The 24,853-nt window shown below is 34.1% G+C and overlaps 1 protein-coding gene across 1 annotated transcript in view; it reads right to left on the bottom strand.

The window, feature by feature from the left end:
- Nucleotides 1–24,853, bottom strand: part of LOC145256447 (plastin-1-like) — a 158,745-nt gene that overhangs the window by 64,680 nt on the left and 69,212 nt on the right. Inside the window, exon 2 of the mRNA XM_080115375.1 lies at nucleotides 13,344–13,499. Within this exon, the coding sequence (XP_079971501.1) occupies nucleotides 13,344–13,499 (156 nt within the window). The remainder of the gene's footprint in view (nucleotides 1–13,343; nucleotides 13,500–24,853) is intronic.

Here is a 24,853-nt window from a genome sequence, read left to right as displayed (position 1 = left end):
AAAAAAAAAATAGTTGCCAAATACATAGCTGAAGAAATTGAAATTTTTCAAAAAAAGAATGTATTTTGATAAAAAAAAAAAAAAAAAAAAAAAAAAAAAATCAAGCCGAGTATGTGGGGTTCCCCTCCACGAGTGATAAATTTACTTTCACCATGACTAATATTTGTGCAAAATTAAAAGAAAAAAAAAGAATCCAAAGCGTGGTTATTGAGAAAAATGCAAACGGATGAACAATTTGGAGGCAATTTTGCTCCTATTATGGCTCCCTAGAGGAACAACCAGAGTTATCCCAGAAAATTTGTTTTGGCAAAAAAGATTTACTTTCACCATGACTAATGTTTGTGCAAAATTTAAAAAAAAAAAAAAATCCAAGGCATGATTATTGAGAAAAATACGAACCAATGGGGGTGAATTATGAGGTCCAATCCAATTCGGAGGACCAAAAAATTGAAGTTCAATATTGAATGCGTTTGCTTAATATCTAAAGAGTGGAACTGGGAGTAATAACTATTATATAAAGGGTGGGGGTATACCACACTCCCCCAAAACTTTATAACTGGGACTTCATCATCAGAGATAGTTAAAGGTGTTATTTACTTTCTTCCTACTGCAGAAAGGTGGAAAAATGGGGAGAATCAAGCCAGCACTCCTGAAGGCAGAACACTCTGGTCTATCAAATATTGACTGTGTAGCTTTGTTGGCATTTCCCCAGTAGGAACGTCTCAGGCAGTAAGCAATAAACTTACTTCACCTGAAAGATCGAAGGCAACAAATCACATTCTTAGATCATTCATAGGCATTTATGCAGACGACACTACCATCTATGGAAACAATTCAAAGGCCGGCAATGACTAAGATCTTTCTGATTTCCTCTTTTCCGATCTTGAGAATGTGGTGCAATGGAGAAAAAGGTGGCTGGTTAATTTTAAAGCATCAAAAACCAAGCTTTTGTCTTTTCATCAGAATTGCTCCGATCCCCATCTGGACCCACCTGAAATGAATGGCTCTCATCTTGGGGGAAGTACCATGCCTTGACAAGCTTTTGGGACTGACCTTCACTCCTGATCTGAAATGTAACATAATCAAATCTATTGCCAAGATTGCTGAAAAACGGTTGGATCATTCTACCGCTCCAGAAGGTATCTCACTGCTGATGCAATCCTCTATCTGTATAAGAGCCAAGTACATCCTAAAATGGAATACCGTTGCCATATCTGGGAAGGAACTGCTCAGTGCGCCCTATCTTGCCTTGATAAAGTTCAAAACTGGCTTCCAAACCTATAGGTGATGCCCTTTTCTCTTCTCTACAACCTATTTTCCCACAGAAGAAATGTTGCAAGTACGTCTCTGCTCTATTGTTATTTTCATGGCAAGCACTTGTCTGAGCTCTAATTCATGGTCCCTCTCTCGCCAAACTTTCACACAAAGAACTCGACTAGCTACAACCACTTTCAACAATTTCCTACATTATCTGTGCCTAAATCTAAACTCAGATTCCATGAGCAAAGCTTCTTTACTAGAACTGTCTGCCTGTGGAACACTGTTTCATTGACCTGTTTCCCTGTCGATTACAATATGGTAGCTTTCAAGTCCAATGTAAACAAGTTCTTGTTGAGCCGTCTCCTTAAATAATGCAAATTCTACTCAACTTACACTATTACATATTACTACACTACCACCTTACATTCATTAACCTTTAAATGGCCTTCAGTTTTAAATATTTTAAAGGGTTTATAGGCACAAGTTCCTATATCAAATTATTTCTGATTTGCATTAAATTTGATCCATTATTATTAGACACCAATTAAGATTCAAACTTGATCAGCACCAATCAGCCAGTTTTCCTCTTTTTTTTTTAACGTTATATCACTCCGTTACTTATTCACTTATTGTACCGCACTGAAATAATGTTTAGAAAGCCATTCTTAACATGGGTAGGGTTTTTTTTTTTTTTTTTAATTATTCTGTACTTTCACCTAACAATTTAATTAAAAAAAAAAAAAAAATGATACCGTAAAACTTGAAAATATTATTTAAAAAATAGTGCGGTATAATAAATACATAAGCACCATCATCTCAAACAAGCCACAGTACGACTTTAACATAAACGGCTACTATTTGGGACCAAATTTACAGAGATACTATGTAGGGAGTTGAGCAGCAAGATATTCATTCGCATTACACTGGAACTTCTGCATGTTAGTACAGTCAGGAAAGCAGGGATCCGGAAAGGAATTTCAAAGTCTAGCAGTTTGAGGGAAGAAACTATTTGAGCATAAGTTTTCTGGCATCTAGTGATCTCTAGAGTGTAAGGGTGGGATTTTGCTGCTCAGGAGTATTTACAAGGTACAAGTGCTTTCAGTTTGTTAGAGCACATTCGTGTAAAATATGTGTAAAACGGGCACAGAGATGCAACATTTCAGTGATGAGACGAGGCTTGGAGTTTGATTGCTAGTGTGGGATCTATTAGGGTTGGCTACTCTTTTTTGAACCTTGTCTAATAGAGAGAGACCAGTAGCAGATGTATCAGCCCAGATGCGACAACAGTATTCCATGCATAGGCAAATAGTGGCTTTGTTCTATTGTTATTTTCATATCAAGTGCTCATCTGAGCTCCAATCTATGCCCCCCCGACAAACTTTCACTGAAAACACTAGACTAGTTACAACAATTGTCAACAATTTCTCCCCAATATCTGTGCTTAAATCTAAGCATAGATTCCATGAACAAAGTTTCTTTCCTAAAACTGCCCACCTGTGGAACTGTTCCACTGGTCTGCTTTCCAGCTAACTACAATATAGCCGTCTTCAAGTGTAATGTAAACAAGTTCTTGCTGAACCGTCTCCTTAAATAATCAAATTATATCAAATTCCCACCACTAATGATTACTATGCTATTGTCTCGATGATTAACGTATACTCATTAACTCTTATCCTCGAGTGGCCTTTGACCATTTATAAGTGATTAATAGGTCAAGGACAACAACATATCCTTTTCATTGTTTTGACTCTAGTGTGTATCCATTCATATATTGTATGCTTTTATATAGAGTAATGTGGTTTTCGGTTGATTAACTGCGTCTGTGTCGGATATATACTCGAGAGTCAAAACAATGAAAAGAATATTCTATTGTCATAGCCCAAGTGATGACTCGTAACAAATAAATCGGGACGCTTCGGAGAAAAAGAAAAACTTAATCGGACTCACATCTTGATAGAGACTAATGAAATTGGCGAAAATTCGGACTTTAACAAAAAAAAAATAAATTAAAAAAAAAAAAAAAAAAAAAGTATTTTATTTCATGGCATTTTCAGGTTTTCAAATTTTCTCATAAAAAAAAAAAACTAATGTTTTTGTATGCATAGAATTCACTCATAAACTGGATCTTAGGGTGGGAGGGTTAATATTTCACTCAAGGATATCCAGGGTCATTTATATTTGACCAACTCCTAACAATCACATGACTCCTTCCAAAATGTCAGATTGAAACTCTTGTTCAGCTTGGAATTTGATTAATATTTTAGATTTATGAACCATGTTAACAAACAAGCAAGAGACCCACTTATGCAAAGAGGGCAATAGGTTTTATATTGTAAATACTTTGTTAGTCATTGGAGATAATACATTTTGATGCCAGTAGGAGATAAGCCGTCACTTAAGATCATATACTTTTTGTAATAGGTAACACCCCTCTCCCCAAAGGCCCCCCCCCATCTACTTATTTAGCCAAGTAAGGTATAGAAAGGAAATACCACATATGAAGAGTTCTTACAAATGCCTGACCCTATGGAATTACTAGACCGATTTAATAAAGTTGGGTGGGAGGAGGGGGAGACAGAGAAATTGGGGCTTTGTTATGACATGGCTTGTACTATATGCCTTTTGGTTACTTGGAGATATACAGGGTGACTAAAAAAAAAAAAAAAAAATAAATAAATAAAAAATAACGGGCCCCAAATCTAATTAGGCTCCGTTTCTTAGTGTTTTGTCCAAATGAAATGAAACTTTGATCATAACTAGTTTGTTATATTCAAAACATCACATCGAAACACTAGGGTCTTTGGCCTTTTTTTCTCCGTTCTACAGCATATGTTCTAGATGGCCTCCATTTAGCTTTTGTTTTTTTTGGGGGGTCACCCTGTAAAAGAACTAAAAGAACTGCCTGTAAAAAAGTGGTATTCCAGGAAAATGGACCTACGGTTTTTTTTTTGTAACTTACGGGTTACCCCTTACAAGGCATATCGCCACTTGGATGCAAGGGGCTACTATTTGGGACCATGACTAGGAAAGATTAACAAAATATTGGTTTATATTACATTTAAACTTCTGCATATCAGTACAGTTAGGGAAGCAGGAAAGGGATTCCAAAGTCTAGCTGTTTGAGGGAAGAAACTATTAGAATAGAAAGCCTTTCGACACTTAGGAACCTCAACAGTGAAAGGGTGTGATTTTGTTGCAAAGCGGATTTGTCGGAGATATGTACGTCGAGATGGCACAAAGCGTAATGAGGTCCATTAAAATACTTGTAAAACAGGCTGCAACATTATGGTGATGGGACAGGGGTTGGAGCCTAATTGACAAAGTGGGACCTATCAGATTGAAAACTCTTTTTTGAACCCTATCCAAGAGGGAGAGACTAGTGGTAGATGCACCAGCCCAGATGTGGCAACAATACTCCATGCATGGATGAATAGTGATCTTGTAGAGATAGAGGATACTCTCAGGTGTGATAGAGAGTCTTCTAGCATGATAGAGAGAACTCATCTTCCTTGTAGCAGTTTTACTTCTTAATAAACTAGTTCCCATTTACCTGCCTCCCCACAAGGGCAAAGTTAGACACAAGGCCAGTTTTTAATGTGGGAAACATCCAGCTCCTGAAAAAGGGCACTCTGGATCGAAACAGATAAAAATTGCCTTAGTCTAGAAGGCTTTCTCCTTCACTGAGCAAGGATAGAATAGGCTAAGTGTAATTTCCTGTCTTGTTGTTTGGTTTTTAAATTTTTTTGTGCGATACATCTCACAAAAGTTTTTAAAAAAAAACAAACAAGAATTTTGAAGTAAACAATCACCACCACGTAGAATATATTGGCATGTTTGTCTATATTTGAGGATTTAATTTAAAATGGAACTCAATACCAAGATGAAAAAAAAAAATTTTTTATGAAGAGAAGGTTACAATAATACTGTTGGGGGTCCGTGTTTGTAATTGACATCAATAAATAGCAAATATATTTTACTTTATTTAAAATAAAAAGTAAAAAAAGAAGCCCTGTAACAAGATTAACAACTTTTCTAGAGCATTCAAAGTTTTATAGTTCTTTTTTTAGTTATTTTTTGTTTTTTTTGTTTTTTTAAATATATGGACAATTTCAGTTTTTTTTTTTTTTTTTTTTTTTTAAATAGATATTGATAATATCAATTTTTTGATAATTTCAATTTTATTTTTGAAAAAAAAAATAAATACTGAAAATTTTTTTTTTTTTTTGAAAAAAATGGATATAATTTTAGTTTTCTGCTCTACTTTCATCTTTTTTATTATTTTGACGTTTCAGGCAATTTAACTGCCAAACACTTCTTGAAGGGAATTCAGGTTAGTGTTGAGACGGAATCAAAAAAAAAATCTGAACTTCTTGGGGTATTGAAAAATTAGCGATTATTTTTGGATGCCAAAACATTTCCTTTAATTGCTTACTTTTGGGTTTTATTAGATTGGTGTTAAAATAATATCGTTTTCCCACATATTACTTTTGATATATGATTTCTGAATTAATTCATTGATATATATAACCATGTTATATATGATTTCTGAATTAATTCATTGATATATATAACCATGTTATATATGATTTCTGAATTAATTCATTGATATATATAACCATGTTATATATGATTTCTGAATTAATTCATTGATATATATAGCCATGTTATATATGATTTCTGAATTAATTCATTGATATATATATATAGCCATGTTATATATGATTTCTGAATTAATTCATTGATATATATATATAGCCATGTTATATATGATTTCTGAATTAATTCATTGATATATATATATAGCCATGTTATATATGATTTCTGAATTAATTCATTGATATATATAGCCATGTTATATATGATTTCTGAATTAATTCATTGATATATATAACCATGTTATATATGATTTCTGAATTAATTCATTGATATATATAACCATGTTATATATGATTTCTGAATTAATTCATTGATATATATAACCATGTTATATATGATTTCTGAATTAATTCATTGATATATATATATAGCCATGTTATATATGATTTCTGAATTAATTCATTGATATATATATAGCCATGTTATATATGATTTCTGAATTAATTCATTGATATATATAACCATGTTATATATGATTTCTGAATTAATTCATTGATATATATATTCATGTTATATATGATTTCTGAATTAATTCATTGATATATATAACCATGTTATATATGATTTCTGAATTAATTCATTGATATATATAACCATGTTATATATGATTTCTGAATTAATTCATTGATATATATAACCATGTTATATATGATTTCTGAATTAATTCATTGATATATATATTCATGTTATATATGATTTCTGAATTAATTCATTGATATATATAACCATGTTATATATGATTTCTGAATTAATTCATTGATATATATAGCCATGTTATATATGATTTCTGAATTAATTCATTGATATATATAGCCATGTTATATATGATTTCTGAATTAATTCATTGATATATATAACCATGTTATATGATTTCTGAATTAATTCATTGATATATATATTCATGTTATATATGATTTCTGAATTAATTCATTGATATATATAGCCATGTTATATATGATTTCTGAATTAATTCATTGATATATATAACCATGTTATAGATGATTTCTGAATTAATTCATTGATATATATAACCATGTTATATATGATTTCTGAATTAATTCATTGATATATATAACCATGTTATATATGATTTCTGAATTAATTCATTGATATATATAACCATGTTATATATGATTTCTGAATTAATTCATTGATATATATATATAGCCATGTTATATATGATTTCTGAATTAATTCATTGATATATATAGCCGTGTTATATGATTTCTGAATTAATTCATTGATATATATAACCATGTTATAGATGATTTCTGAATTAATTCATTGATATATATAGCCATGTTATATATGATTTCTGAATTAATTCATTGATATATATAACCATGTTATATATGATTTCTGAATTAATTCATTGATATATATAACCATGTTATATATGATTTCTGAATTAATTCATTGATATATATATATAGCCATGTTATATATGATTTCTGAATTAATTCATTGATATATATAGCCATGTTATATGATTTCTGAATTAATTCATTGATATATATAACCATGTTATATATGATTTCTGAATTAATTCATTGATATATATAACCATGTTATATATGATTTCTGAATTAATTCATTGATATATATAGCCATGTTATATATCATTTTGAAACGCGTTTTCGCTCTATCAAATCATCGTGTTATTTGTTACCGTTCTCAATCTCTTTATTCATTTTTTTGCAGGCTTTTTGACAGCATGAACAAAATTCAAATCCGCATGAATTCTTTGTTCCAGTTCAAACAAGGCCGAAAAGCTGCCGAGACAGCTTGTGATATCAATGACACATTTGGCTCAGAAATCACTAATGAAAATGTGGTACAATGATGGTTCAAGAAATTTTGTTATGGTGGCTAGAGCCTCGAAGATGAAGACAGTCATGGCCGGTCGACTGCGGTTGATAACAAACATTTGGAAGTCTTAATTGAAACCACACGAGAAGTTGCTGTTGAACTTGAAGTTGACCACTCAACAGTCGTTCGCAATTTAAAGCAAATAGGAAAGTCAATGTTGGATAAATGGGTGTTGCATGAATTGGACAATAATCCCGAAAATTGTTTTGAAAAGTCTTCTATGCTCCTTCTGCACAACAAAAATGATCCATTTCTCTGGTGGATTGTAACGCGTTATGAGAAGTGGATCCTCTATGACCTCTGGCGACGTTCGGCACAGTGGTTGGATGCCGAAGAAACTTCACAACACTTCCCGAAGCCAAAATTGCACCAAAAAAGATTATGGTGACTGTTTGGTGGTCTGCGGGCAATCTCACCCATCCCAGCTTCTTAAATCTGGGCGAAACGATTATGGCTGAGAACTACTGCCGACAAATTGACAAAATGCACCAGAGGCTCCAACGTACGTGCCCGAGATTGGTCGATATGAAGAGACCAACATTTTCTCCATGATAACGCTCGCCCGCAAGTTGCTTAACTGACGCTGCAGAAGCTGAACAAATTGAGATCCGCCATATTCACCGGACCTCTTGCCCACCAATTACCACTTTTTCAAGCATCTCAACAACTTTCTGCGTGAAAAATGCTTCAAAAACCGAGATGCCGAATCGGCCTTCAATGACTTCATCGCTTCCAGAACTCTAGATTTCTATACTAATGGGATTAATAAACTTGCTTCTTGTTCGTAAAAATGTGTCGATTCTAATGGTCCTTATTTCGATTAATAAAGTTTATTATGAGAGGAGTTATGATCTTTTGAAGTTGAACATCAAAAAATATTATTTTTGCACCAACCTAATATCTTGTTTAAAACTTAATTTTCCACGGCTGATATAAAATAAATATTTATTGATTTTAAAACAAAAAGTAAAACAAAAATCTATATCACTCCAAAAGTGTGTTTTTACGCTTGTGAAAATATATGCATAAAATACACTGTTTTTTACAGTAATCTTGAAGAAAAGAAAACAAGTACATGTTAAGAGATTTTAAAGGAATAGCATAGTTTTCTATCCCATAAAATATTTCAACATCTATTAAGCATCACGAGTAAGAATTGTTACCTTTCATCTCCCTTAGGATAGTATTGAATTGTATTTTTTTTTTTTTTAAATAATTTTTTACCTTCTCGTCATGTGTGAAACAGCCATCTAAAATCTCATAATTTGGCTGTCACTTAGCATAATTTGCATTTTTCTCCTTCATAGCAATATTTCTATGCTCAAATGCATCTATTCTGTAAGTAAGTCTATAAGTTTTTAGTAAACTCATCTCTACCTTGTCTTTATTTTGTATTTGTGTTTCTGAAACAATGTTTTTCTTTTTTATTCCCCTCAAGTTTTACCTTTGCCGATGATCAATAAACCTGTGTGTAAAATATACTATGCCTCAGATGTTTGATGGTTGATAAGAGTATGTTAACTATTGAAGGTTTATAGACATTTCCACAAAATACACACATCTCGGAGACAGTATAAATTGTTTTTGGCAATGGAAAATAGGCACAAATTTTCTGATTCCAATACAGATTCTGATGCCTCAAAAAGTCCCAATATTTCCAGTTTTAATTATCGTGCCAACACTACAACATTTGTATTGCTAAGTTTGGAGATGCAATATTCTCAAGATGCATGCTTGCATTTATTTTTCTATTTTCTAACTGTCACATTTTCAAATGATAGTAGTATCGCATGGGTTATACTATTTTTTAGCCAGTCTGAGAAATTGTCTTCAAATAGATGGGCTGTCGCATAGCCTCCTTTCAGTCCGGTAACTGGACAACGTAGGATCAGCTGGTCTGTTCTGGGAGGCTTCCTTGCTCTAGAAGTGTAAGCCAGGTTTAGTTTCAGAACAGTTTCCGATGGTTCGTTGCTCTACACAAGTACTGGGAGGTGACTGGTTTGCAGTAGACACTTCTCGAGTAAAAGATTCTTCCTGTGTTGACACGAAGAAAACATATGCAAAATTGCTACAGAAAGATTTAATATTTATGGAGCAATTCTGGTTTCTGATTGGTTGGTAGCAGAACGTGAATTAATTCGATTCGTCAGTTCCTAGCAGCATCGTTTATAGAATCTCCTGACTGTGTGGGATCATACCCCATTATGAAATATTGCAACACTTGATAGATAGGTGGAAACAAATAGACTCCCCAGTGCAGTGTCTTGTTCTGATCTGGTTTGCGGCTACCCACTGCTTCCTGCTATTTGTAACAAAACCTGGGAGGCACAAAGTTGGGTCTTGAATGGGTCGAAATGTTTAATTTTATAGTTATAGAAGGGCTTTCTGACTTGATTCTAGAAGTATCTGGGGCATCTTTTAAAATTTGTTGGATTGGTAAGTCCATGGTGTTCTCCTTGACGTTTTGAATCCATTTTGAAGTTGTCTCTTCCCTCCTTTTTGAGTTGCCCCTTTCATCCTTATGTGGGATGGTCTGATAAAGCTTGCTACTTGTAGCCATTGTGTTGGAGCTGACTTCAGACATCCCGGATATCTTAGCACTATGTGAAACTTGCTTGCATTTTTCTATCCCCTCTAACCATATTTACATATTTGGTTACCTTCTATATATTCGTAACGTCCTCTCCATGACTAGGGAATTTAAACTCGATACTCCAGTCAAATTCCTCATATTTTAGTCAAATAAATGGAAAATCTCATAACAAGCTGAAAATTTTCACATGTCTTCTTTAGACACATATAAGTACAATATTAAAGGTCCCCATGGATCCGCCATCTTTGAGAATGGATTCCAAATTTCAGTTTTATGCTTTATGCGGTAAAATATTTAATTTTATCAAAATAACTACTGACTACACCGTTATAGCTCATAAAATTCTTCACAAAAAGGGGTCTATGTGTTGTTCTCTACAAGTGATAGTTTGATTGATATAGTAATTTTTATGCACTATTTAATATTGGGACTCTTTGCCACATCATTGGTGAGTTACATTGCGCAGTATTTTTTTAATATGGTATACTCTTGAGGCCTAATCTACAAATATCCCTCTTCCCTGTCATAAGTTTTATTGCTTGAAAATGTGTGGTCAGTGAACTTCCTGCAGATTTCCTTGAACGCGCCAGTACAGTGGAGGTAGATAGTAACACACTTAATTTTTTCTGTACTTAAATCACTTGTATCTTCATGGCTAATTTCATTTTATTCATCTTCTGATTCTTAGTCCGTTATTTGCTGTTCACCCGCAGAGTTTTTTTTGTCAATTTGTAAGGGATTGGTCGATATTCACTGATGCCTGGTATCACAGCAGTGGCATGAGCATAGATAAATATCTCCCAATCCTTAACAAAACAGAAGTGTCACTAATTAGCAAATATGAAGACCAGTTTCAACATTTAATATAGAAATGTATTATTTATGTACGTGTGCTCTGTCATCGCACAAGAGAAGAAATGGTAATGTTCCTTAAAAAAAATTAAAAATATAAAGCAAAAAGAAATTAAATTTCTTCTTAGAATAAATCAGATCCAATTAAGGATAAATCCTTTCCATGTAAAATATGTCCAAGTCGATTGTCGGGTAGTTATTCTGCTCGGTTCAAAAAAGTAAATTTCAGTGGCGAAAACATTTTTCCTTTTAGACGGGTCATACATATTTGCGCCATGTTACTGGAACGACAGGAAAAGAGAAAAAAAAAAAAGAAAAAGATAGTTGATTTTCATGCGGTGTCTTTTATATCCCTTAGGTGGCTCCAAAGAAAAGATTTGCGAAATGTATCTTTCTTTGAGCGCTGATTGGACAGAAAGTAGATACACTGTCATGTGGTATGCTCCATTTTACGTCCGCACAAAAAGACAGTTTTACTTTTTATCTCCACAGAATTTGCATGGGTGTATACAAAAAAATGTGTGTGTAACTGAAATGTTATTTATTTTAATGTCTCTCGTGTACTACCACAAATTGATTTTGTATGTTGGCTCAGAGACCATGCCGGGGCACAGTAATCTGCGGTACTGTAGCAGAGTGTGATTGTTGTTGTGATTTTCAAATATGTAAGGTCATCGTGTACAGCATAAATCCTTCAATTATGGAATTTGAAAAGTTTCACTCACCGTCCCAAATTGCAGCAATTTAGAAAAGGAAAATTGGAAGAATATAGAAGTGACCTCTAGTGTGTGTGTGTGTAAGAGAGAGAGAGAGGAGTTCATTGTCAAATAATTTGGGTCAAGTTCAAAAGGTCAAGAGAGGGAGGGGATAATTCATAATCACCAGTTCTGGAGATAACAGCGTCATTTGACCTTTTTGTTACTTTTCTGATAAATTTGACAGCATCATGTTTTGATTATACAATATCAGATGAGCGACCTTTTACTCGGCGAACGAGAAAGAGACAAACATCAGGAGAATCGTGGCCAGAAGGACTTGCATCTAAAAACTATCAAAATGAAATTAAGAGAAAGCGTTTGTATTTTTTTCCGATAACATTCTCGTAAATTCATATTTGGCCTCCTGCAGTATTAACCAGCTTCCCCCAAAGGAGGAAGTTTCTAGGGAATACTAAATCCATGTCATCCTATGAGATCAAATATCGTTGTGACCTGGGGGTGATATTAATAGCTTTTTAATTTAGAGTTTTTTGTTTTACAGCATATCAACCCTTTTCAGATTATTTGATGCCAAATTTTGCAATTTGAGGAAAAAAGTTTAATGCTTGAAGTTCTTAATATCTTCAAATATTTATTCATGGCATTTAGCTTGATTGCTTTATGACATATCAAAACTTTTCAGGTTATTTAATACTGAATCTGTTAATTTTGGAAAACATTTTTAGGCTTAAAATTTTTTATATCTTTAAATATTTATCCATGATGCTTAGTTTAGTTTTGTAGAGAAAAATTGTTATTGTTTTGGGACAGAGAAACAAATTGAAACAAAAAAAAAAAACCCAAATTGAAACAAAAAAAACAAAAAAACAAATTGAAACAGAAACAAAACAAATTGAAACAGAAACAAAAAAAATTGAAACAGAAACAAAAAAAAAAATTGAAACAAAAAAAAAAATTGAAACAAAAAAAAAAAATTGAAACAAAAAAAAAAATTGAAACAAAAAAAAAAATTGAAACAAAAAAAAAATTGAAACAAAAAAAAAATTTGAAACAAAAAAAAAATTGAAACAAAAAAAAAATTGAAACAAAATAAATTGGAACGAAAAAAATAAATTGGAACGAAAAAAATAAATTGGAACGAAAAAAATAAATTGGAACGAAAAAAATAAATTGGAACGAAAAAAATAAATTGGAACGAAAAAAATAAATTGGAACGAAAAAAATAAATTGGAACGAAAAAAATAAATTGGAACGAAAAAAAACAAAAAAAAAACAAATTGGAACAAAAAAATAAATTGGAACGAAAAAAAAAAACAAAAACAAATTGGAACAAAACACATTAGAACAAAAAAAAAAAAAAAAAAAAAAAAAGAAAAAGTCACTAAATTACTGACCTGTTGAAACTCTTCGAGTGATAACTTTTGATCACCACCTTCATCAAAATTAGCAAGCAAGTCCCGAACTTCATAGCCAGCCAATTTGATTCCAAGCAGATCAAGCGTATTGCCAATTTCTTGGGCCGTAATGTAGCCACTATCATCTTCATCAAACTGAAATAAAATAAAGAGAAATTATGCTTAGAAGAAAAACAACAATAATAAAAAAAAGTATAAAATTTTTTAAAATAACTTAATTTCGGTCAATTTCTTTCTTTTTTTTTTTTTTTTTGCATCATAAATCATTTCAGGGGTGGGGGTCTGCTAGCTAACACCCCAATTAAAAAATTGACTATCAATACTTCCTCATGATGGAAACTCAACAAACTACATAATAAAAAGATAATCAAGAATTTAGAGAAAGCATAACATTTTTTAAATAACTTATTCCCTGTTCTGAATTTTATTATTTACGTTGTCGTGGAGTAGTGGATATCAGGGGTTTCACGTTCGCACCCACGTAAGATTTTTTTGTTGTTATTGTTGAATGTTTTAACATATAAACAGGGTTATTTATGTGATTTTTTTTTCATTCGCTTCTTTATTTTCCCGTTTTTATCTCTTTTTCGATGCTTTTATTTTATTTTTTTATGCTTCGCCCTTGCTCAATATCCTTACTCCACCATCTCTACACACCCTGGAAACACTGGGTACTCCAGCTTGTTAAGGCTAAAAGCCACATGAGGATATGGGTCAATGAGATGGATATATTACTAGAGGTTCAGAAATAATGAAACGAACTAAATGTGATCACTTATGAAGACAATTTATGACAAATGTTTGACATTAGAGTTGAAGATGTTGTAGTCCTCAGGAAAGCAGTCTTGGGGTAATGTGTACCAAAGATAGGGAATTCTTGGAAAGAAACTACTCCAATTCAGTTTCACAAATTCACACTGATTGAAAACAAAATTTCTTTGCAGTTGTGGTAATAAGACGAGTTCTTGCTGTGAATGTCTTATAAGGAGGAATCATGGAAAATGCTCATTGGAATTAAAATTCCAGTGAGCATTTTTCATGAAAATAACAAGAGAAAGACTATCAACATCTCTTCCATAAGAAAGGGGCTGTAGAGATGAGAACAGACCATACTAGATTGCAAAGTGGGATTTGAGCTTTATCAAGACAAGGAGTGCCCTGAACAGCATCTCACCAAATGTGGCAGCAGTGTTCCATTTTAGAACACACCCGACTTATCTATTACTAATTGGGATCTCATAACCGATTTGTTTTATGGCATATCAACCCTTTTTGGATTGACGTTTCTGAATTTTTGAGATGAGGATTGGTTATTCATATTATTTGGATTCTTTGGACTACTGTTCTCATCTGGAATGTGATTTTCACAACGTTTTGGTTGATGTAACCTTCGACCTTCTTCAGGTGTATCTTGTAAAACTCGGGAATATTTCTGTCGAACTCAGGAATTTGGACAAAATTTTGAGCCGAACCTTTTATTTACTTAACAGGGATGGCATGCTCTTGTTCCGTCAGCCATAACTGGATAGAGGTCCTAAGTAATTCGCAATTGTATTTTTCGGTCGCCCCACACTGAGGATTGAACCCTCAACCTTCAGGAGGATATCACTTTTTACAATTGATTTTTTCAAGTACTCTAACCACTATGCCACAGATCCTTGCAGATATTTTCCTAAAAGTTGAAGGTTCAATCCTCATTGTAGGCGACCGAAAAATACAATTGCAAATTACTTAGGACCTCTATCCAGTCATGACTGACTGAACAAGAGCATGCTCCCCCCCCCCGTGAAGTAAATAAGGGGTTCCACTCAAAATTCCGTCCAAATTCTTGAGTTTGACAGAAACATTCCAGAGTTCAACAAGACACACCTGAGGAAAGTCGGAGGTTAAATTCACTGAATCATTGTGAAAATCACACTAAAAATGAGAACAGTAATTCGATAAATCTAAATAATATGAATAACCTTTTTGGATTATTTAAATATGTATTTAGTTTGGTTGTTTTGTAGAAAAAAAATTGTTTTTGTTTTTGGAGAACATGATTGAGTTTTACAAAGGAAAGCAATAACATCAATGTTTTGTGTATTTAAGCCAGGAAGTATGGTATCTGAAGCAGAAACCATACTATTACTTCTATTATTGTTCTACTGTACCTCTCCATGCTCAATCTAGTGAGAGAAGAGGTGTAGTATATGTTCATTAGTCATAATACCATCCATGCAATTGGAAGGAGTACATATTTAGTAGTTTAATACTCCTACTCTCCACATGCAACCAACCCAGGCCTCCTTCATCTGATTAGAATCAAAGAAGTTTGGCAAAGAACCGCAATTCAAATTCTGCTTGTGTGAGAAAACTGAGAGTTGGCATTACTGGTGACTCAATCTTTGACTTAATAATAAACCGTGGTCAGGTTTAATTAGGTTTCGCTAATTTTTCACTTCCCGCCTTTTCTAAAATGGATTTCTCAAGAATTTTGAGAATTAGTGATAGAAAACAATGAAAAAAAAGTAAATAAAAATTCTGAAAAACCATGAACAATTTATGCATTTTCCCCAAAGATTTAAATCGAATTGAATTGTTTCCTTCAGATGAAAGCATGATTACAAAGACCATTGCTTTTTTTTTTTTTTTTAACCTTTTAACCATTTAATAAACTTAATACCAAAAAGACCATTATTTTTTTTATTTATCATTTTATTTATATCCGTGAGACCCGCCACCTCGTTCTCCCCGGGGGGGGGGCGGTTTTCTCTATCGAAACTCATGATAAAAGAATATGGTGACTATGTCGTTAATGACACAGACTGAAAACCTGGGTGCACTAAGTTAGAATCCAGTTTATTTCTGTATCTGTGACGACATTCCCCAGTGTGATTTGAGCCAGCTCCAGACAAATTCACTACATCTCGCACCAGTGTGGCCCATCCATGTCAGTGGAATCTTCTGTACGAGTGGGCCACGCTCGATTCCAGTGACGAACGCCAGTTCATTTGACAGAAACACATTCAACAAACCCACACCTGACCTTGTGTCTAATCCCCTCGAGAGTATTAACTAAAATAATAAAATTCCACACTAAAATTAAGGCTGCAAAAAAAATCTTAAAAACTGAACTCAAATATTAGTCATTCTTGAAATCGATTTAATCCAATTATGGTAGATTTAGAACACTGCTCTCCTCTCCAAACATTTTCTTTTTAAATTAATTGATGTCTTTGACAAGTTGATGAAGGCCAAAGAATTAGAGTTCATCTAAGTGAAGCAGAAAAGAAAATCCATTTTCATACCAAAAATTTTTTTTATAGTGCAGAATCTTATTCATATAGAAAAAGATTGCCAGATATTAGATTGTTCCAAAATGCTTCTAAAACCAAACACGTGCATTTGAAACCCATAACTACCGCCGCTCTGGTCTCCTCAGATGGGTTACCAGTCAAACTTGTTCAACATTTCAAATATCTACGGACGATTTACAGATTATACATGACAATGAATACATGGAAAGCATAATTAACTCTGCAGTAAAACTCTCTGCTTCCTTTGTTCCAGCTCGTTTGACTTGTTGGTCTAGTGGTATCCATCAATTTCCCTGTTTTGATACTTCATTGTAATACAGCTTCCGATTCCAGAAGCTTCTTTCCAAGAACTGCAGGCTTGTGGAACTCTCTTCCTTCTGTTTTCTTCCTACCTGACTTTTTTTCAAAACTAATACAAATCAGCATTTTCTGTTTTTGTGATAATCACCTCATTAGTTCCTTACATTAAGAAGTGGATTCATGCCTTGCCTGAAGTGACAAACTAAAAAAAAAAAAAAAAAAAAAAATACATTTAAATACAAGGGGTGTCCCAAAAGTAATGGCTCGTATTTTTCTTTTTAAAAATTCCACCCAAATGGATCAGAGAGGATTGCAAACTTTGCTTTGTTATGATGACTGAATTTATGCATTCATGACCGGAAAGTTTTAGCTCTCTGTTGCAGATATTGACAATGTGAAACTCAAAGAAAGCAACTACTGTCATAGACGTGTTAGAAGCAGAGATGCATCGTTGAATTCTCCCATACAGAAATAAAAATGGAACTGATCAACATTCACTGGCGCCTGTTAAACGTTTATGAAGCCGATGTAGTTGATGTCAGCACAGTTAGGAGATGGGTTTGTAGATTTCAGAATGGTGACAGATGCGAATGATAAAGCACGCTCCAGATGTCCATGCAGTCAGCATCCAAGAAAATAATGTGCGATGGTGACTAGAGAAGTAAATTGTGGAGCACAAAAGGTTGCTTGTTTTAATTGCACCACTCCTGTCTTCATAGCTCTTCAACCTTTTTTAGTTAAAAAAAAAAAAAAAAAAAAAAAGAAAAAAAAAAAAAAGAGGTCTTACTTTTGGAACAAACCTATGACTTCACAATAACACTATCAAAATTTAAAAATTATTTCAGTGATTTTATTTTTATCTAATACTATTCTGGGTGCCTGGCATTGCCCGAGGTGTTTGGAGGTGTGTGTTGAGCAAAAAAAAAAGTGGTAGTAAGAAAGCAGGCTCGAACCCGTGACGCGAAGGCGGAAAAGAAAGTGAAAGAAACTCTGATGTCTTACCACTAGTCCATGACGTGACTGGAAGTTTGGAACGTTAAAATTAGGCAATCCACCCAATACGAGGACTTGCAAAAATGGCTACCAAAAAAGTCGACCCCTCCTTATAGAAAACTGCCCAGCTGAGGGTGAAAGAGTTAATGTTTTTGGCCAATTTTTCGATATTTGTTGTCAGAGACGTCGAGCTTCAAAATGATACCGATCTTGTTAAAATCCGTCACCTCTGTCAAAAGTTTTAGGCAGACATACATACAGACAGGTGAGATTTATATTATAGATTTTCTTTATAAAAAACAAAAAGATACTAAGGTATATCGACCCACAAGGCGAAACATCGACCTAATTGTGTCAAGAGGAAATATAGATGGTATCTTGAAAACTGAATAAAACTATAAAAGAAAAAAAAATGTGACTCATCTCGTATTGATCTGGTCTGACAAGTTAAATAACAATCATTCTTCACACTTCAACCATACAAGAGCAGAAAAAATTGGAAATTTGGTTTACAAACATAATTCAGCCTGAGAAGCTATTGTGAAACTAAATGATTAAATCCAAAAATTCAGTACTCAAAGTTAAGACGCCGGAACTGGACTGTTTACCTAAATATGGAACACTAAACATGAAACGAAATACGAAACCATATGCAAATAATTTTAAAAAAATATTTTAGTTTTAACACTTCTAATGCTATCATGAAACAATAAAAATAAACTTTCATTTTTTTAAATTTCTATAAAGTTTTTTTTTTTTTAAAATACTTTTGTTATCACAGAAAAATGAGAATTTTATTTACATTTCTATAGATGGTATCTTTTTGAAATATTTATGTCTTTCACAAGTTTTAACGGCAAATTTTGTCAAAAATAATATATGAAAGTTTTTTTATTGACATTTGTGTTACCAAAAAACTTATTTAAAACATTTCGGTAAAAAATTTTTCTTAAATGAAATTTTGTCATAAAAAACAAAAACAAAAAAAACTTTCATACATTATTTAAGTGGTTCTATATGGTTTCTAATTTCGTTTCATGCTTAGTAACTTCTGTTCCATATTTAGGTAAACTGAGTCCAATTCCGGTATCTTAATTTTGAATACTGAATTTTTGGACTTAACCAGCTAAATTGTTTGAAAAGCGAATCATATTTTTGCACTTAAAATAATGTAAAAAAAATAATTCGTTCGCAAACATTAGATAAATGATTATTTACCTTTTTTTTTTCTTTTTTTTACAATTCTTTAACTGTACAGACCAATTTTCTGTTTAAAAATAAAGATCTATCTATGAAATAACAGATTGGTTTTAAATGCTGTAGAAAAAAAAATATTGAAAAATGCTATCAGAAATAAAACAAAAAATGACATTGGGACCCTACATTGGTAAGTAGAGATTATCTTACCTAGTTTGAACTTTGACAGAACATTAAGTACATTATTGTTATAGCGATAAACAGGGGAATAACTTCAAATAAAGAAAATTAGAGTTATCACCCTTTATCAGTCCTTAAAAACGACTAAAGAGTTCTAGCAAGATAGCGGACATCGCTGGACATTCAATCGCGTCTGCAAATAATTTAATATTTCTGCCGCGAATGAAATATGTTAAAATACAATGAGCTTGTCTACTTGTTATAATATCCAACGATCCAGAGACGATATTTATCCGAACATAACATACATATAAGGAAAACCTGGCGGCAAACGGAAACATACCCAGTGCACCTCACGTGAGGCAAGAATAGTTAAGGATTAGTTTGTTTTTTATTTTTTTTTACAAGGGAGTCACTACTTATAAAGGCCCGAAGGCTACTTGAGGATAAGGGTTAATGGGTATAGATAAATAGTGGAAATTTTGTAAATTGGATTACTTAGGGGGATGGTTCATCAAGAACTTGTTTATGTTGGACTTGAAGACAATCAAATTGTAGTCAATCGGAAAGTAGGCAAATGGAAGAGAGTTCCACAGGCGTGTACTTCTAAGAAAAAAGCTTTGTTCATGGAATCTATGTTTAGGTTTAGGCACAGATAAAGAGTATGGAAAATTATTGATAGTGGTTTTGGCTAGATGAGTGTTTTTTGTGAAAGATTGAAGCTCAGACGAGCACTTGCCATGAAAATAATGATAAAGCAGAAACAGGCTCGTAACATCTCTTCTGTGGGAAAGAGGTTGCAGGGAAGAGAAAAGGGTATCCCCCTACTAAGCTACAAATTCTATTTTGAACTCTGTCAAGGCAGGACAAGCTGCTTCTAGCAGCTCCTGCTCAGATGTGGCAACAGTACTTCATCATTGGCCGTACTTGACTTTTATATAGGTAGAGAATTGCATCAGGAGTGAGATATCTACTGGAGCGGTAAAAGGATCCTACCATTTTTCCAGCGGCATTGGCAACGGATTTGATGTATGTTTTATAGACAAAACACGCTCTAAACAAGTGTCAATATTACATAAGAATATTATGTGTTCCGGACAACAAAAAAGTTTTGAGACCGTTTGAGACAAGGAAACGGCCACACCAGATATATGTGATAATAGAAGGATCTAAGTGAATATTTCCCCGTGATTGTCCGTTCCTTCACTATTTTCATAGCTAAGAAAATTAAGTTAGAAGGTATTAATTTTAGCCTCTCTTTTAGTCTCTCCACTCATGAACGAAGTTCTCTCCCCAATAAAACTTTTGAAACTGTAACAAGTCTTCTTTGTTCCATACAAGAGTTTCATCCGTCCAAGTTAAACAGCTGGTCATCAGCCACGACACAGTGCAACAATATAAAGAACGTCCAACATAGAATAGCTATGAAAAAGAATGAAGACGAGACCGCGCACGTATGTAAAAAGACTTATTTGATTTGTGTTTTTTGATTGTTCACTAGCAACACCCCACAAGTGCAGCGAATGCATGATTTTATTTTTTTTTTTTTTGTTTACAACTAAATCACCACATAAAGGCCTGAAGGCCATTCGAGAATAAGGGTTACTGGATATAAGGTGGTGGTGTAGTAATCATTAATGGTGGAGATTGGGTAAAATTTGGATTATTTAAGGGGACAGCTCAATATGAACTTGTTTACATTAACTTGAAGGCTACCATATTGTAGTCGGCCGGGAAGCAGGCCAGTGAAGCAGTGTTCTACAGACAGGCAAAATGGCATGGGTAAACGGTTTGTTTAACGTTCATTAAAGGATTATTGAAATGTTACAAGACAGCAAAGATTGACAAGTAGAGAAGACATTCTCTGCTCATTCCTCGAATGTGGCCCAGCGGGATTATCAAAAAAAAACAAAACATGGAAACGAATAAGATAATGTCAAGAGACATCAGAAATAAATGTAAGCAGCAAAAAATTCCTTTTTGTATTCAACTTATAATCAAGCATGTGGATGATAATGCCTGGGAGGACGATTTAATCACAACAGAACAAACACTAGACCCCCTCCATTTACAAAAAAAAAGAAAAAAAAGAAAAGAAAATAATGCCTGGGAGGTAATTATGAACGAACATATAATACACTGCCATCCTTCAAAGGAGAAATAATGCCTGGGAGAATGGTCTCATAACAGATACTACACTTACTCTCCTAAAAAGTAGGAAGTAATTTCTGGAAGATCAGAATACTTTACTATACCCTCCATTAAAAGAGATAATAACTGGGAGAGGTCCTGGATATGGCCTTAAAATATATCCAGTGATGAGGCGGCAGCTTGTGGGCTTTGGGGAGTGTGGAGCCACCCTTTAATTGCCATTGCTCCCAGGTCCACTCTGACCCGGAGTGGTAGTTTTGGTAGTATCTGTTATGGGTTAAATAGAAACAGACTTGAAAACAAATATATTCTATTAAATAATTTTTCTTCAAAATCTTTGGATTCGGCATTAAATAACCTGAAAAGTGTTGATATGCCGTAGAACAAAAACAACCAACGGCTGGGAGAATGGTAATATTACGAACAAAGACAATACACCTGTTACCCACTAAAGAAGAGGGTAATTCCTGGGAGGATGGACATATGACAATCGAACAGTTACTACACAATCTCTCACTAAGAAAAGCAATAAGTGTTGTGAGGGGTTAAATTACTATGAGTGAACGTGTCAAATTCACTTGGAGAACGGCATTATTCACGGTTTGAAAAAAAAAAAAAAAAAAAAATGCACACATACAAGATCGAGAGGTGGGGATAGGCGCTGATGTCGTTTTCGTTTTGTTTTACTACCACTCCTAACCCCACCCATCCACGGCTTCATGCTAGACACCTACCCACTCACTCCAATACTGGCTCACAACACAATGTCCCTACCACATGTTGAGCGAGATTAACAAGTGTGGGAAAGTGTACAGATTTTTCCATTAAACAAAAATAATGCCATATTTAGGCACTTTATATATATATATATATATATATATATATATATATATATATATATATATATATATATATATATATATATATATATATACGTATGGGCGTGGCTCAGAGGCTAAGGAATGAGGGTGGAGAGTTGTACGTTTTGGTTTCGATTCTAGCTGATGAAATCCAACTCTCTCTACAAATACACACACACACACACACACACACACACATATATATACATATATATATATACACATACATACGTGTGTTTTGATCTCACTACTATATAATAAATACATAATCTACACGAATTAAAATATTATATTTAAGCGTATCTTACGACCGGGCAACATCGGCGGCCTGCTAGTACATTTTTATATATATATATATATAAAAGTGACCTTGTCTATGTGTGTGTGCGCGCCTGGTAACGACTAGGCCACCTCCGTGGCCTTCCGTGGCCAAGATCAAAGTGTAATATCTGTTCCGGCAGATACTGCAAGCTATGACTAGCTATGACTAGCAAAGACCAGATGTGGGGGCAACCCCACATGCCTGACCATTAACCAGCTCCCATTTCCCACCTCTCGGGAGCTGGTCCCCTTTTTCCCTTCCCCCTCCCTTCACTCCTCACATTAAAAATTGGCCTTGTGCCTAATTTGCTCTGTGGGGGAGCAAATACCATCTGTTTCGGCAGATACTGCAAGCTATGACTAGCTATGACTAGCAAAGACCAGATGTGGGGGCAACCCCACATGCCTGCCCTTTAACCAGCTCCCATTTCCCACCTCTCGGGAGCTGGTCCCCTTTTTCCCTTCCCCCTCCCTTCACTCCTCACATTAAAAATTGGCCTTGTGCCTAATTTGCTCTGTGGGGGAGCAAATAAATACCATCTGTTCCGGCAGATACTGCAAGCAAAGACCAGATGTGGGGGCAACCCCACATGCCTGACCTTTAACCAGCTCCCATTTCCCACCTCTCGGGAGCTGGTCCCCTTTTTCCCTTCCCCCTTCCTTCACTCCTCACATTAAAAATCGGCCTTGTGCCTAATTTGCTCGGTGGGGGAGCAAATAAATACCATCTGTTCCGGCAGATACTGCAAGCAAAGACCATATGTGGGGGCGACCCCACATATAAGATCTTGGTCAATGTAGGGGAAACCCTTCATACCAACTGTCACTATCCAGCTCCCCTCATCTCCAGGGAGTTGGTCCCCATTTCCCTTTCACTCTTGTGCCTAATTTGCTCGGTGGGGGAGCAAATAAATACTGTGTGTGTGCAGAACAGTCTCTACCAAACTACTATGTCAATTTTTAGTCTATAGATTTGTAACTTAATATACAGGGGATTCAGATATGTGATTTTTAGCAAAAACAAGTGAAGCATGCATGGTCCCCCGCGAGTACACAGTGAACAAGGCATAAAAAAAAATGACTAAGTTCAGCATTTGCCGCCCCCATTTAGCCCCAAAAGTCCCCAAGGGACGTCATCCTGGTGAAAATGAACAAACGGTGCATTTATTATTATTATTATTATTAGGAAGTCATTGCTTATCAAGACCCAGAGGTCACTTGAGGATAGGGGTTAATGAGTGCTCGGTGGCTGACAAGAAACAGTGTCAACCGGTAATGGTGGAAATTGAATACGTTATACTTTTTAGATCGATAAAAGGCTGCGGTGACGCCCATTAATATACAGGTAACAGTGACCAGTAGATTGATAACTAAATATTCAACAGTAACTATCAATACTGCATTGATTACTTTTAAGCTACAGCGTTATCAAGAAATATAGACAGGTTGTTAAGCCAGAACTATAGATTGTACATACAACATAGCTATAGACATAGCAAGATACTTATGACACTCTTGATAATTTTTTTTTTTTTTTTTTTTTTTACTAGGGATGGGGTGTGGGTAACCGCTAATCAAGACCCAAAGTCCACTCGAGAATAAGAATTAATGAGTGATTAGTGATGGTGGAAATTTGGTAGGATTTGATTATTTAGTAGAAGCAGCTCAAGAACTTGATATTTGCCTTGAAAATGACTATGTTGTAGTCAGTTGGGAAGCAGCCCTGTTGTATTGTGTTCCACAGATGAACAGTTCTAGGGAAAAAAACTATGCTCATGGAATTTTCGTTTAGTTTTAGACACAGAAAGTAAGGAAAATTGTTCATAGTGGTTGTAGCTTGACGAGCGTTTCCTGCAAATGTTTTACAGGGGAGAACCAGAGATTGAAGCTCAGTCGAGCACCTATCATGAAATTAACAACAGAGCAGAGATAGACTTACGTCTCTTCTGTGAGACAAATATAATGGAAAAATAAAACAAAAACAAAAAAAAAACAGTTAAAGTCCTCAATGAATTAATTCAAATGAGATGAGTACCCCAAAAAATAAAAATAAAACGATTCAAAAGTTAATATCCAGTGTATCGATTCTAACTATGAACCGTTTCTATAAGTACTCAATTTCAATCCTCTCATAATATTCTTTATCTTTCAACTAATAATCATTCTAGTTCATTAATCAATTGGGTCA

This window comes from Euprymna scolopes, chromosome 32 (assembly GCF_053919585.1).
Source record: "Euprymna scolopes isolate OS-2025 chromosome 32, ASM5391958v1, whole genome shotgun sequence".
NCBI classification, from domain to species: domain Eukaryota; kingdom Metazoa; phylum Mollusca; class Cephalopoda; order Sepiida; family Sepiolidae; genus Euprymna; species Euprymna scolopes.
The sequence above is the reverse complement of the archived record's forward strand: the minus strand, read 5'-3'. Positions and strand labels throughout refer to the sequence as shown.